General features: G+C 35.6%; 1 protein-coding gene across 2 annotated transcripts; it reads right to left on the bottom strand.

The window, feature by feature from the left end:
* Nucleotides 1–674: 674 nt before the first annotated feature.
* LOC132187365 (cucumisin) lies at nucleotides 675–5,832 on the bottom strand. Of its 2 annotated transcripts, XM_059601656.2 has the most exons (10): nucleotides 5,728–5,832; nucleotides 5,524–5,612; nucleotides 4,624–4,715; nucleotides 4,298–4,541; nucleotides 2,802–3,315; nucleotides 2,589–2,686; nucleotides 2,129–2,347; nucleotides 1,937–2,048; nucleotides 1,504–1,717; nucleotides 675–1,417 (listed from the first exon to the last, which is right to left on the bottom strand). In XM_059601656.2, exons 1-10 carry the CDS (start codon nucleotides 5,830–5,832, stop codon nucleotides 897–899), a joined length of 2,208 nt encoding a protein of 735 aa, XP_059457639.1. In that variant the 3' UTR covers nucleotides 675–896. The 2 variants fall into 2 exon arrangements, with proteins under 2 accessions (XP_059457639.1, XP_088373356.1); XM_088517230.1 differs by lacking the exons at nucleotides 5,524–5,612; nucleotides 5,728–5,832 and having other exon boundaries at nucleotides 4,628–4,708.
* Nucleotides 5,833–15,779: the final 9,947 nt, after the last annotated feature.

Below are 15,779 nucleotides of genomic sequence, written 5' to 3'. Positions count from 1 at the left end.
AATGGTAAATTAATCATCCATTCACTATGGAGATAATTAAAAAATGGTTGAAAAAGAAATGGATTCTATCGCGCGTTTCTCTACTTTTTTAGAGCAATGCTGATAACTATCTTTTTATTTTCCTAAATTTGATGTGGCTTATAAAATCATCATTGGATTTAGGATGATCCCTAATGAATTTTGATCTAAATGTGATTTTAAAAACCATATTAACTTTGAGATGATAAAAAAATGATCCAAACATTACTTGGTTTTTTAATAGCATGTGCTTCTTGCATGCTTTTTTAATAGCTTAAAAAGAGATGAATTGTTTTTAGAAAAACCTTCTTTACTTGTTCGGATAGGGGTTTTTGTTTTGTGTTTTGGTTTGCCAAGTAACTCAAAGTCCAGTTCAAGATTGGGCTTATGCAAATCCAACTGAAACAAAAACCCAGGCCATGTATCATCTGGCCCTAAATTCGATGCCCAGTCTAATGTAACAATAAAGGTAAACGTTGGAAATTATTGCAAGCTGGTGTTAAGGCATGGAGCATTCATCTTGGTTTGTAATCAAAATGAACAGCATTTGTCAATGGTCAAATCATTAAGACTCTGATCGAAGGTCTTCTTGTTCTTCTTCTTCTTTGATGGACGACATTCATTCATTTGATCAACTAATGATAACACGTTAGAAGGAAAACTAAGCATAATAGAGCATTAAATTAGAAAGGTTCAAATTACAGTGCAATGCAGAACTAGAGCAAAGGCTCAAATTACAACCATTTTCAGTCCTCCGTCTTCCGCCATCGCTTTATTATAATATTCCATGCATATTCCTTCAAAGCTTTCGCTTCAATTATTATTTACGTAATACATATATGTAGCAGAGAATGTCATGCAACAATCATCACCAACAGCTACAAGCCTACAACAATGGGGCTCCTCACTTGGAACGTTCCATCATCCCACACTAAAGAAGCAGAGACAATGTCTTTACTTGTTGTTCCTTCAATAATGAGCGCAAACGTCAGATTTTGTCCAAGAGATGTGAATGCTAGAACATTAGGCTTCACTTCGATTCTAAGTCCAACGGGGGTACCAGTCACAGTAGCTTTATATGTAGACGTCGGTGATCCAACATTTGTGATAGTCCGATGATAAACTTGACTAAAATTTTTGGAGGGCGACACGAATATAGTAAAAGAAGGATAGTTTAGATCAAAGACCGTTCCGTTGGTGGTTCCAGAACAAGTACTATTGTCCCCAGTAACAAGGCGTAATAAACTGGTATTATATCCTTCGACACACAAAAAATTTACGTAGTCAAGTGCATCAATATCATATATTAAACCAGGTTGTGGAGCTTTAAGAGGATTTATATAGCCTGCGCCATATGCATATTCAGCATCAAGGTTCTTTTGAGCAGTCATTGGAATAGCTGCAAGTAATACACCAAATGGAGTGAGTTAGTCATACATGCAATAAATTATCAAGATCGAGGATTATACATCATATAGATATTACCTGTAGTCATAAGAGCCGACTTGATAGCGGCAGGTGACCATGTGGGGTGAAAGGATTTGACGTAGGCAGCCGCCCCTGTAGCATGTGGGCAAGCCATTGATGTCCCCGAATCTATATTGTATGGCAGCAATCTCTTATCACCCGTAATTCTTGAAATTGGGGATATTTGAGACCATGCTGCTAGGATGTGAACTCCAGGAGCAGCTAAATCCGGCTACATCAACTCACATAAAAACGAAATGACAATGTAGTCTTTAGGACAATTCTAAGTGGGGATGTAGGTGCCTGACACCGAACCACCCGTAAATTTATTGTGTTCATTTCTCTTTCTTTCAACCAACTATAAAATATATGGAAAATATGTTATATTTTCATTTATTCTAACATAAATGAGTAATACAATTAAGATCGCAAATGTTAATAAGATTATTACCTTGAGAATATTGCGTGTAATATTGCTTGGCCCCCTTGATGAGAAAGCCACAATGTAAGGCGCATTTGTATCATTAACTTCTTTACTTTTTTGAATAGTCGCAGTTGCTCCCCTGAAAATTGCGCATGTTCTTTAAAATTATAAGTTTTACAAACTTTTTTGAATGTCTATATTCTTTTAAATTAATAATACCTTGTCGAATTTATGTATGAGTACACTTTGCTACCATCCACCAAGCGAAGGTATGATGCAGGCAAGGGATAAGATTTAGCATAATCTTGGTATGCTTGGCCTTGCATCACAGTACCAATAGCACCAGCTATGAATGCCCCTGCCCCATTAGTTCGGATATCGCAAAGTACAATTTTACCCTTCACCAAAGCTTGGTCCAGTGAATTATTGTAGCAATACCTGTATTTTTTTTTTAGCAATAATTAAGTTCCATTTTAAGTATCATGCTGGAATGTGTCTACAATTGGTACTCCTATTCTTGAAAAAACAAGGAATATTTCTCTTGCTAGTTTCATAGACTCATCATGCAAACAAAAGCAAATAAATAAACTAATTCAAACTAATTCCCTTTGTCTATATATATATGTATGCACATCAAAAGTAATAATTATTGAACACATAAATTTCATTTTGTAGTTACCTGGAAGTGGAACTTTGAACACCGGTGTTTGGTGCATCTCCGCCATAAATTATTGGATACTGTGTATTGTTGAGGTCAAATGTATTAATTGAAATTCCCTACACACACGTGGAGTAAAGAAATTCTTCAAATTAAATAGACTTTATAGATACAAATAGATTAGAGTAAATGAAGAAGATATTCATATATAGCAGGACTGGAGTTTTTAGTTACCTCATAGGTATTATTGTTACCCAATTGGACCTGAGTGGAGAACTTCCGATCTATTGTGCTTGCAGCCACAGAGAGAGCCCACGGCGAAACGTTTGCGGTGGTTGATCGACGTGGACCGTAGTTACCAGCAGACATTGATGTCAATATTCCATTTCGCATAGCATGAAAGGCACCAATGGCATTTACATCTCGAAAGTAATCCCTTGCATTGCGTGTACCAACGGAAAAAGATATGATGTCAACGCCATCAGCAATGGCATCGTCAAATGCTTTAAGAATGTCAGCAGTAGAACAGCCATTGGACCAACATATTTTGTAGACAGCAATACGTGCTGACGGAACTCCTCCTCGTGCTGTTCCCGAGGCATACCCCAGTAGGCTTGCCCCGCTAACTAAATTCCCAGCTGCTATTGATGCTGTGTGTGTCCCATGGCCATTAGAATCTCTAGGAGATTTAACATCATTTCCGACAAAAACTCCACTGCTACGATAATATTTTGCTCCAATGATTTTACTGCATAAGTGTAGCCACATTTGTTACTTCTTGTGTTTTTTTACTGTGTGTCTGTTTTTGCACATGTGGTCGTGCAGTTAGGAAAAAAAATGGAATCTATCATTAAATGTAATTTTAGAACTTACATCAATTTTTGAGGAAACAAAGAAACATGAAGGATAAAGGGTTAAATTCACTTTACCCCATTGAAGTTTTAGGGGTTTTTCAATTCAAACTCCAATGTTTAAAAATTGGCAATATACTCTCCTAATGTTTCAAAAAAAATTCAATTCAAACCCTCCGTTACTAATGTCCCGTTTAATTGGACAGAAATCATCTCACGTGTGTCTTGCGTGGGATTTTGATGCCTTATATTCTAATTTTGCCCTCCTTAAAACCTATGAAATTACGTAATTACCCTCAATTTCATAGGTTTTATTGAGGGTAATTACGTAATTTTATAGGTTTTAATGAGGGCAAAATTGGAATAGAGGGCATCAAAATCTCAGGTGAGACGCACGTGGGATGATTTCCATCCAATTAGACGGAAACTAGTAATGAAGGGTTTGAATTGAAAATTTTTGAAATATTAAGGGGGTACATTGCCAATTTTTAAACATTGGGGTTTTTCAGGATTTTTTCAATTTTAACCCTGAAGTTCAAAAATTGGCAATCTACCCCATGAAGTTTCAACAATTGGCAATTTAAACCCTTCGTTTAATTTTTTCGTCTAAATGGACGGAAATCTATGAAATTATATCATTACCCTCAGGCTTTTTTTAAAAAAATTTCGTCCAATTTAACGGAAAAATTAAACGGAAGGTTTAAATTGCTAATTTTTGAAACTTCAGATGAGTAGATTGCCAATTTTTGAACTTTGGGATTAAAATTGAAAAACCCCTGAAACTTCAAGGGGGTAAACTGCATTTTCCCAACAAAAAAAAAAGTCTAGCATTACTCAAACAATAGGGTTGTAATGATTGATATATATATATATATATACTTGTTGCAAGTGAAATTGATGGTGGCTTGGCAGGTGCCCTTCCATTTCGTAGGTGCTGGACCAAATCCTGTGTCATTAAAGCTTTCTGACTCCGGCCAAATTCCAGTGTCAAGCACTCCTATAATTATGTCGCTTTCAATAGGTCTTCTTGTAACATTCTGTGGAAAACCAAGGAAGTCCCATGACCTTGTTGTATGAAGCTGGTTTTGTTCGCTAGGGAACACGGACACTACGCCTTCCATTCCTGCAGTCATTAATATTGTTACAACTGACAACATTTGTTGTAGATATAGAAAACATGGGGGGAAGAGATTAGGTTCATTGACCAACTATTTTTTGAGCTTCTTGTTCGGTTAGTTCTGCTGCAAATCCACTGAAACTCCTCGAGTAGCTATAAATTAGAGATTCCGGTCCAGTACTGTCAAAATGCAGGCATATACATTTTTTATTGTAAATCATCACTTATACCAAAACTTTAAGCGAATAAAAAGAGATAAATTTAATCATTTAATTCATACTTTAACATATCTTTAAATTTAAATCAATCGGTCTCACGGGCAGATCATGTAAGACAACTGGTGAAAGAGACATCGAGAAGGCCAATTTTTTTTTTTTTTTTTCTTTCACCACTCAACCCTACTAGCCTAACCTTAACACTAAAAACGTCTAATACAACCATCACTGGAAATCCAAGGAGCCAAAAAATCAAGAAAAAATTTAGCGTCTATTTGCTACATGTCCTACATCTTTCTAAAATCGTTCAAAGATATAATTTTGGATTGGCTTTTAGAAAGAAGAAAAAAAAATGTTATAAACTACAGTTCTATGGCACAATTATTTTACAATGTTGACATGGCAATTCTAACTAACTTATACAAGTTACACATCATTCTTTCAACTATCTCTTTGTACAAATCTAATGAATTCACCATTGGATTTGTGGACTTATATGGGCCTCTCACAAATTCAGTGGTGGATTCACCTATTTATCATAGGGATAGAGAGATGGGTAAAAGATAAGATGAATAATAATTTTTGATCATTTATCTATTTATTAATAAAGAATAATTCAACAGTTAGCACATACGGCAAAATCAGCATTAATGTGAGAAAGTTATATAGTAAAAATATAGTTAATGTTATTACTCTAGACAGAAATTCAAGCATCAGCCATCATTTTAACAAGTTTCTGTTATTGGTCCCGATGTACTGCATGCTTTAGTAACCTGCCAATGACATCTTGTAGCATGCTTGTGTGAAGGGATGATGTGGAAACCTCATCCATCTTCCTGTCGCCCATATACACAATATAAGCCTGCATTCACATTATCATATCTATAAATTGTTAAGCATGATCAAACAAAGCGAACTTTATATATATATATATATATATATATATGAGATCTCAGCTATAGAGATAGAGATATTGCCTTTCGGTCATTCTGAGAAGTTGAGTGACCGACAAGCAGAGTAAAGGCGAGGCAGAGGAGGAGAAGCCAAGAAAGAGTACTACTAGTAGAGGTTTTGCTTGCCATTGAAGGTTCAGCTATAAACTTGGCTTTTGTGTGTGTTGTATATATATAGACATAGATATGTTCACGTGTGTGGACTAGAAAAGTTATCCCAAAAATAAAAAATAAAAAAAAAAAGAGAGAAAAAGAAAAAGAAAAGGGTTCTTCGACGTAAAACATGTTCCACGTTATTGTATCCGTCCTCTTCCTACAACCAGGGTAGCTCAATGTTTTTTTTGGGCCTTAGATGAAACTTTTAAATAGGGTCCTATTTTTTAAATACTTATATATTAATTAAATAATATTTATGTTAATATTATTATTATATTTAGATTTCTCATTTTTATTAATCATTACAAAAATAAACACAACAAAAAAAAAAAATCAATCCAAGAACCGCACCAAATATTTGCTGAGCACATGTTCTAAAACTAAAGCACACAAAAGCAAACTAACAAAAAAAAAAAAAAAAAAAAACTTCCTGAAATTATCAAGAATCCATACAAAATTATATATATATACCGTGGCAATAACTTCCTCACTTTATTTTTTGATACACCTCTGTTTCAAACAAAACTGACCAAAAATTTGTCAAAAACCAATACAAAACCCACCAGAAAAATAATGCACAAAAATAAACATTACAAAAAAAAAATCAATTATTTATTTATTATTATTATTATTTTATGATTCCTTACCTCTTTGATACACATGTTTCAAACAACACCCACCAAAAAAATTGACAAAAACCCATACAAAACCCACAAGAAAAATCAAGCATAGAAATAAACATTACAAAAAAAAAAAAAAATCATTTTTTTTTATTTTTATTTTTTTTTATGAATCCTTACCCCATTGATACACCTCTTTCTCTCTCACCCAGCCTCTCTCTCTCTCTCTCTCTCTCTCTCTTCATCTCTCCCCATCACGTTTTGTTTTGAGTGAAACTAAGGAAAGAGAAAAAAAGAAGAAAAGATGGGAGGTTGTCGGCAGTAGAGAAGAAAAGAAAGAAAGTAGATGGTTAGATAAGGCTAAAACGATATTTCAATATCAAATAATTTCGGATGAATAGGTAGATAGGTTCTTTTTAAGTATAAGGATGTTTGCTTTTTTGGGTTAATTGGTCCTATTTTACCATGGAGTTATTATATTGGGGCCTTATTAAATTGAGGCCTTTTTTTAAATTACTTACTTATCATGATTAGAGGCCATAAGTTTTTATGGAAAAAAAATAAATAAATAAAAAAATTAGGCCTAATTAAAAAAATTATTAAAAAAAATTTTTGGGCAAAATTTTTTTTTTTGGGCCGTATTAATCTAAGGGCCCTAGACGAGCGCCTCACTCGCCTAGTAGTCTAGCCGGCCCTGCCTACAAGCCTCGACTGGCAAATCACCAGTGGCCAACCAACTAAATTTAGATAAGTTTTGGAAGGCAAAGATGAACGCAAAAAAGCGTACAAGAAAAATAGGTACCAACTTTGATAATGACACAAATTGCAACTATAAGATAGGTTGTTTGATGCATGTGATAAGATCGAATAAATTAGGGATCCCACCCCTTCTATTCAATTGTTTTCTGAATTTTGTTCACTTAGCATCTTCAGCACAGCAGGACATTTTCATGTCTAACCCTCTCTCCACGGCTCGATTTGCCTTCATTAGAGGAAGCTTAAAGTCATGTCGTTGCGTGTATTAATTCAAGGGTTATAATTTCACTTATAAAAATGCATTCTTTAAAAAAAAAAAAAAAAAAATTACTTTGAATTTTAATACAAAAATAATGCATGCACGTGCACGTGATTCATATGCCTACTCACGGGTCACCATCACCTTTCATTTTCTTGATGCCTACTCGTGGGTCACTTGAATATAAGATATTCCACTGTTCAAAGTCTTTGTCTAATTTTATCATTTTTTTCTTTCAGTGAACAGGTTATGGCCTGGCTGGATATGTTAAATAAGGTGTAGTGATGAGTCTAATTTATGTCACATCTTCTATTCATATTTTTAATTTAATGTAAATTATATTTATGTCACACTTTTCATTTATCAAATTCTCCTAATTAAGTACCAGGCCGGCTCAATGGCTAGGTCATTGAGACGGTTGCTTAGGGCCTCCAATTATGAAGGCTCAAAAAAAATTTTAATAAGGCATAAAAAAATTTTTAATTTTATTTTAACTTAAGGCATAATTTTTTTTTTTAAAAAAAAATAAGGCCCAAAATTTTTTCTCATAAAAAGTTTAGGCCTCTAAAATAAGGCCTCAGTATAATAAGCCAATTGTAAAATAAGATCAATTAACCCAAAAAAAACAAATATGCCACATCAATTTTTTTGGGCAACTAGTTAAAAGTTAAACTTAAAAGTCATGAAACAACAATGAGAATGAAAATAATAATAATATTATAAGAATATAATAATATTATTAAAATAAATATTATTTAATTAATATTTAAATATTAAAAAAAATAAGGTTCAACTTCAAAATTTCGCCTAAAGCCCCCAAATACATTGAGCCGGCCCTGTTAAGTACCATAAGAAGACATGCATGGATCATCTTCTTCTTAAATCCTAAGTGAAAATTAAGATATATACTTTAATTAATAACAAATCTATATATATATATATATATATATATATATATATATATATGATGCATGGTGACTCGTGATCATGTGGATAATGGATATAATTGGATACCCATTATAGACATTAGTAATCGCCTGGCCCCCATGGGAAAAAGGTAACCAAAGGACAAAAGTCTTGTCCTATTCACCAGCCCATCAGCTCTGCTTCAAGTTATGATTAAGCAAAAAATATCTTAAATTATTATTTTTTATCTTAATTTTTTATTTTCTTGCCTTAATTTTTTTTTACTTGTAATTTCGGGGTGACTAGGGCCACTGCCGGTCCTCCTAAATCCGTCTCTAGTACCAACTTTGATAATGACACAAGCTACCACTATAAGATAGGTTGTTTGATGTGATTAGATCGAACAATAATATAAGATCCACAGCCGTCCGCCTTAACACGTGCCTCCGACAGTTCGAGCACGCGCCACACGCGCCGCCACCGTCACTCCTTTTGGCCAAATAACCACCAAAAGTGGTGTCTTGGCCTCAGATCGGTTGATATGTGCAGTTTCAGTCCATTCCATAATTGCATGCACCCCCACGCGTTGTCAAGAACAATTGTCGTTGATCCCACAGGCCACATGCGCCGCCGCAACCCCTGCCGGAGCTACATGCTCATCTCCAAACTATAGATCAGACGCCACCAACAAGGGACAGAGCCAGCTTTCAATTTTTTTTTGGAGGGGGGGGGGGGGGGGGGTGGGGGCGACCTAGGCTCAAAAAAATTCTGGGCAATGAGAAATTGGCAAAAAATACCTTAAATTATTGTTTTTTTACCTTAAAATTTTTAATTTCTTCTAATTTGGGGTGCGCGCGCGCGCGCGGGGGGGGGTGGGGTTGACCAGGGCCACTACTGATCCCCCCCTAAATCTGTCTCCGACGCCAAGTACAGATCTGAAGAAATCTTAGCTGTCCAATATTCCACCCCCTTCCAGAAGATTCTACTAAGATTCTACTTGTCAGTCACTCGTAGGGAGTATCTCCACATGCGCCGGCAGCATCTCCCACATGCGACCACGCGTTGACAAAATTCTGGCACTTGTGATCCACGAGCCTCAAGCGTCTCAAAACCCAATCTAAGGTTTGGCGCATGTTGTGCACGAGCAGCGAGTGGCCGCAGTGCCTGGCACGTGCAACACACCCACCAGCCACTTCTTCGCTTTCCCTGCTGCCACGTGTCATCCAAAGAGCCTGCGAAATCAGCCCTAGATCCATGTCAGCTGACACTCAAACCTGGTCCCAAACTGGTTTCTAACTTGGTCATTGGATCAAATCAGATCTCAAACCCAGTTTAAACGAGTAGGCCAGCGGGTCAATCTATCTAACCCGGTCCAAAGTAGTCAACCCGGTTTACCGGGTTAGACCCAGGTCACTTCCAAACTAATAGTTGTTTATGATAGAGCCCCAGAATGTTCAAACGATACTAGAGTAGCCCATCAAACTATCAAAATGTATCAAAAATGACACTTATTTTTTTATATTCCTATAATAACCCTATTCTTTTAACAAATAAAATAATAAAATAATTGTAAAAAAAAAAAACAAACAATTTTTTTTTAAAAAAAAAAACTAATGGGGGAATAAAAACAATTTTTTAACTAAATTTGACTTCAGGAATTAAATTATATTTTTTGGAATATCCTTTGATTTTCCTTTCATACGATATGAAGCAATTTGTAATTTAGGGCGTAAAAAAATGTTCCACATGCATATGTTATTGTATCCGTCCTCTTCCTACAAGCGTCGACTGGCAAATCACCTGTGGCCAACCAACTAAATTGAGATAAGCTTTGGAAGCGAAAGGCGAAGATAAACACGGAAAAGCCTACAAGAAGATCGAATAGGTACATACCAACTTTGATAATGACACAAGGTGCAACTATAAGACAGGTTGTTCGGTGCAAGTGATCATATCTAATTAATTAGAGATCCCACTCCTTTTATTCAATTGTTTTCTAAATTTTGTTCACTTAGCATCTTCAGCACAGCAGGACATTTTCATGACTGACCCTCTCTCCATGGCTCTTTTTGCCTTCATTAGAGGAAGCTCAAAGACATGTCGTTGCGTGTATTAATTCAAGGGTTATAATTTCACTTTTAAAAATGTTTTTTTTTTTTTTTTTTTTAAATGACTTTGAATTTTAAAACTAAAATAATGCATGCACCTGATTTATATGCCTACTCGCGGGTCACCATCACCTTTCATTTTCATGATGCCTACTCATGGGTCACTTGAATATAAGATATTCTACTGTTCAAAGTCTTTGTCAAATTTTATCACTTTTTTCTTTCAGTGAACAGGTTATGGCCTGGCTGGATATGTTAAATAAGGTGTTGTGATGAGTCAAATTTATGTCAAATCTTCTATTCATATTTTTAATTTAATGTAAATTATATTTATGTCACACTTTTCATTTATTAGATTCCCCTAATTAAGTATTATAAGAAGACATGCATAGATCATCTTCTTCTTAAATTCTAAGTGAAAATTAAGATATATACACCAATTAAAAGCATTACATGCATGCTTTAATTAATAACAAATCAAAACACACACACACACACATATATATATATATATATATATATATATATATTGGAGGGAGCCAAAAGAATGACGTCTTTGGAAGAAAGAATGTGATCTGATCATGCATGGTGACTCGTGATCATGTGGATAATGGATATAATTGGATACCCATTATAAACTTTAGCAATGGCCCGGCCCCCATGGGAAAAAGGTAACCAAAGCACAAAGGCCTTGTCCCATTCACCAGCCGATCATCTCTACTTCAAGTTATGAGTGGGCAAAAAATATCATAAATTATTATTTTTTAACTTAATTTTTCTTTTTTTGACATAATTTTTTTTTTCTTGAAATTTTGGGGGGACTAGGGCCACTGCCAGTCCCCCTAAATCCGCCTTTGGTACCAACTTTGATAATGACACAAGCTACCACTATAAGACAGGTTGTTTGATGTGATTAGATCGAACAATAAAATAAGATCCTCCGCCATCTGCCTTCCCACGTACCTCCGGCATTTCGAGCACGCGCCACCACCGTCACTCCTTTTGGCCAAATAACCACCAAAAGTGGTGTCTTGGCCCCAGATCGGCTGATATGTGCAGTTTCAGTCCGTTCCATAATTGCAAGCGCCCCCACGCGCCGCCAAGAACAATTGTTGGTGATCCCATGGGCCACACGCGCTGCCGCAACCCCTGTCGGAGCTGCACGCTCATCTCCAAACGATAGATCCGACGTCGCCCACTAGGAACGGTGCCAGCTTTCATTTTTTTTTGGGGGGGGGGGGGGGCCCAAATTTTTTTTGGGAAATGACCAATTGGCAAAAAATAACTTAAATTATTATTTTTTTACATTAATTTTTTTTTTGTTGCCTTAAAAAAAAAAAATTTCTTTTAATTTTGCCCCGGGGGGGACTGGCCCCCCCCCTAACTGATGCCAAGTACAGATCTGAAGAAATCTCAGCCGTCCAAGCTTTCACGCGCCTCTAGAAGATTCTACTCGTCAGTCACTCGCAGGGAGTATCTCCACATGCACTGGCATGCGTCGGCAGCATCTCCCACATGCGACCACACGCCGACTACATGCTAGCACATATGATCCACGCGCCTCACGCGTCTCAATACCCCATCTAAGGTTTGGCGCATGTCGTGCAAGAGCGGCGAGTGGCCGTAGCGCCTAGCGCGTTCGACACATGCACCAGACACTTTTTCGTTTTCCCTGCTGCCACATGTCATCCAAAGAGCCCGCCAAATCAGCCCTAGATCCACGTCAGCTAGCACTCAAACCCGGTCCCAAACTGGTTTCTAACTAGGTCATCGGGTTCAAATTAGATCTCCAACCCGATTCAGCCGAGTAGGCCAACCGGGTCAATCTATCCAGCCCAGTCCGAAGTAGTCAACCCGGTTTACCGGGTTAGACCCATGTCACTTCCAAACTAACAGTTATTTGCAATAGAGCTCCACAATGTTCAAACGATATTAGAGTAGCCCATCAAACTACCAAAATGTATCAAAAATGTAACTTATTTTTTATATTCCAATAATAACCCTATTCTTTTAACAAATAAAGTAATTAAACAAAAAAAAAAACCAAACAATTTTTTAAAAATGCAAAAAAAAAACTTATGGGCGAATAAAAACAATTTTTTAACTGAATTTGACACTAGGGACTAAATTGTATTTTTTGGAATATCTCAAGAACCATTGATTTTCCTTTTATACGATATAAAGCAATTTGTAATTTATACCGTAAAAAAATGTTCCACATGCAAATATTATTGTATTCGTCCTCTTCCAACAAGCGTCGACTGGCAAATCACTTGTGGCCGACCAACTAAATGGAGATAGGCCTTGGAAGCGGAAGGCGAAGATAAACACGGAAAAGCCTACAAGAAGATCGAATATATAGCAACGTACCAACTTTGATAATGACACAAGCTGCAACTATAAGACAGGTTGTTCGATGCACGTGATCAGATCTAATTAATTAGGTATCCCATTTCTTCTATTCAATTGTTTTCTGAATTTTGTTCACTTAGCATCTTTAGCACAGGACATTTTCATGACTAACCCTCTCTCCAAGGCTCGTTTTGCCTTCATTAGAGGAAGCTCAAAGTCATGTCGTTGCTTGTATTAATTCAAGTGTTATAATTTCACTTTTTTTTTTTAAAAAAAAAAAAAAAAATTACTTTGAATTTTAAAACAAAAATAATGCATGCACGTGATTCATATGCCTACTCACGGGTCACCATCACCTTTCATTTTCTTGATGCCTACTCGTGGGTTACTTAAATATAACATATTCCACTGTTCTTTTGTCTAATTTTATCTTTTTTTTCTTTCACTGAACAGGTTATGGCCTGGCTGGATATGTTAAATAAGGTGTAGTGATGAGTCTAATTTATGTCACATCTTCTATTCATATTTTTAATTCTTAAATTCTAAGTGAAAATTAAGATATATACACCAATTAAAAGCATTACAAGTGTACTTTAATTAATAACAAATCAATATATATATATATATATATATATATATATCACCTTTCATTTTTTCTTGATGCCTACTCGTGGGTCACTTGAATATAACATATTCCACTGTTCAAAGTCTTTGTCTAATTTTATCTTTTTCTTTTCTTTCACTGAACAGGTTATGGCGGCCTGGCTAGATATGTTAAATAAGGTGTAGTGATGAGTCTAATTTATGTCACATCTTCTATTCATATTTTTAATTTAATGTAAATTATATTTATGTCACACTTTTCATTTGTCATATTCCCCTAATTAAGTACTATAAGAAGACATGCCTGGATCATCTTCTTCTTAAATTCTAAGTGAAAATTAAGATATATACGCCAATTAAAAGCATTACATGCATACTTTAATTAATAACAAATCAACATAATATATATCTATATATATATATATTGGAGGGAGCCAAAAGAATGACGTCTTTGGAAGAAAGAATGTGATCTACCGGAGCTACACGCTCATCTCCAAACGACAGACCGGACCCAGCCAACTAGGGACGGAGCCAGCTTTCAATTTTTTTTTTTTTTGGGGGGGGGGGGGGGGGGGGGGGGGGGGTTCCAGGCCCAAAAAAATTAGGGGAAATGACCAATTGGCAAAAAATACTTTAAATTATTATTTTTTTACCTTAAAATTTTTTTTGTTGCCTAAAAAAAAAAAATTCTTCTAATTTGGGGCCAGGGGGGTTGGGGGGTGACCAGTGCCACTGCCGGTCCCCCCCTAAATCCGTCTCTGACGCCAAGTACAGATCCAAAGAAATCTCAGCCGTCCAAGCTTACACGCGCCTTTAAAAGATTCTACTTGTCAGTCACTCGCAGGGAGTATCTCCACACGCGCCGGCAGCATCTCCCACGTGCGACTACGCGCCGACAAAACCCATACAAAACCTTACCTCTTTTATGAATCCTTTCCTCTTTGATACACATGTTTCAAACAAAACCCACCAAAAGAATTGACAAAAACCCATACAAAACCCACAAGAAAAATCAAGCACAGAAATAAACATTATAGAAAAATATATATCAATTTTTTTTATGAATCCTTACTCCATTGATACACATCTTTCTCTCTGTTATATTGACTAATTGTTGAGGAAAATTTATGGGTTTGTAACAGTGTATATGGATGCTTTTCGATTTTACCCACGTAATGATTTAGCCAAAATCCCTAAAAAAATTTAGAGCTTAGGCTGTAAACCGAAAAAATTTCTCCACAGTATTTGGGTTGCTCCAAATTCGGTTTTGAATGCTACCCATGTGCATACAGCTCCCTTTTTGGGATACTCATTGGTTAAATTGGTAGATATTGAATAATTTTTTGTTGATTTCTGGTGGGTTTTTGTTTTATATAGCCGATTGGGGTCTTCTATTTACTCTTACTGAAGCAGATGTGGCCAGGTTGAAGCAGACAGTTGCAGAACTCCATCATCTGGGTTTGGATTTAATAATTATTTTCTCTTTATACAAATACAGGTTACAAAAATGAAATACTTTCTTATTATTTTTTAGAACTCCTCGTCTGACGTGTCATCGCACGACGGTTTAAGTTTAATCCATAATTTGAGTTTTAAGGTACTTCATTCCTTTTCATACAAATTGCATATGCTAAAAAAATTCATGTGATTAAAATAAATTGGGTGGCTTACGAGAGGAATGAGGAACGCGTTGTAAAGAATATAATAAATTTTTTTTTTGTATTTCTAACATTTTCCAAAGTCTTATTAAAACACCATTAATTACAATATTGATGCTATAAGCTTAGCTTTCACTAGTGCAATTTAACATAGGAAGAAGTCTCATATCTCTTTACTTAACAAGAAATGACAATGAATAAATGCAACTTTGGTGTTGGGAAGGACCACCTTATGGCTTGGGGGCTTGGATATAGGGTAGTTCCGCCCGTTGTTAGTATGACATTGCGTGGTTTCATGATCAAAAGATAGTTATTAAATAAAAATATAAGTTGCACTTGTGCCATGTTTTTAATTCAAATTATAATTAATATATTTGAGCTCAATAATGTTAATAAATATGAGCTCTATAATTATTAGGGTAGTCCACATATCTCTCTCAAATTACTATCCAATTGACAATGTTACCCTCCTCCCCCCAAAAAACTACAAAAACATTGTCAATTTCCCCCCAAGACTAGCAATAAGACAAAAATGCCCCATATAGATTTCTCAATATGACAAAAATACCCTTATAAATTAAAAAAAAAAAATTAAATTTTTTAAAAACCAAAAAGTTTTAATTTAAAAATAATATTTTTTTGAAAAAACAATTTTTTT

Source organism: Corylus avellana, chromosome 6 (genome assembly GCF_965113065.1).
Source record: "Corylus avellana chromosome 6, dhCorAvel1.hap1.2, whole genome shotgun sequence".
NCBI classification, from domain to species: domain Eukaryota; kingdom Viridiplantae; phylum Streptophyta; class Magnoliopsida; order Fagales; family Betulaceae; genus Corylus; species Corylus avellana.
The sequence above is the reverse complement of the archived record's forward strand: the minus strand, read 5'-3'. Positions and strand labels throughout refer to the sequence as shown.

Bases quoted from the DNA above. Each gene is read 5' to 3' on its own strand.
- LOC132187365 (XM_059601656.2), bottom strand. From the start codon at position 5,832: ATGGCAAGCAAAACCTCTACTAGTAGTACTCTTTCTTGGCTTCTCCTC. The intron at 4,716-5,523 runs GTTACTAAAGCA...GCATTTTGACAG, and splicing joins CTACAAGATGTCATTGGCAG to TACTGGACCGGAATCTCTAA. The intron at 2,348-2,588 runs GTAACTACAAAA...AAAAAAATACAG, and splicing joins GTTCAAAGTTCCACTTCCAG to GTATTGCTACAATAATTCAC.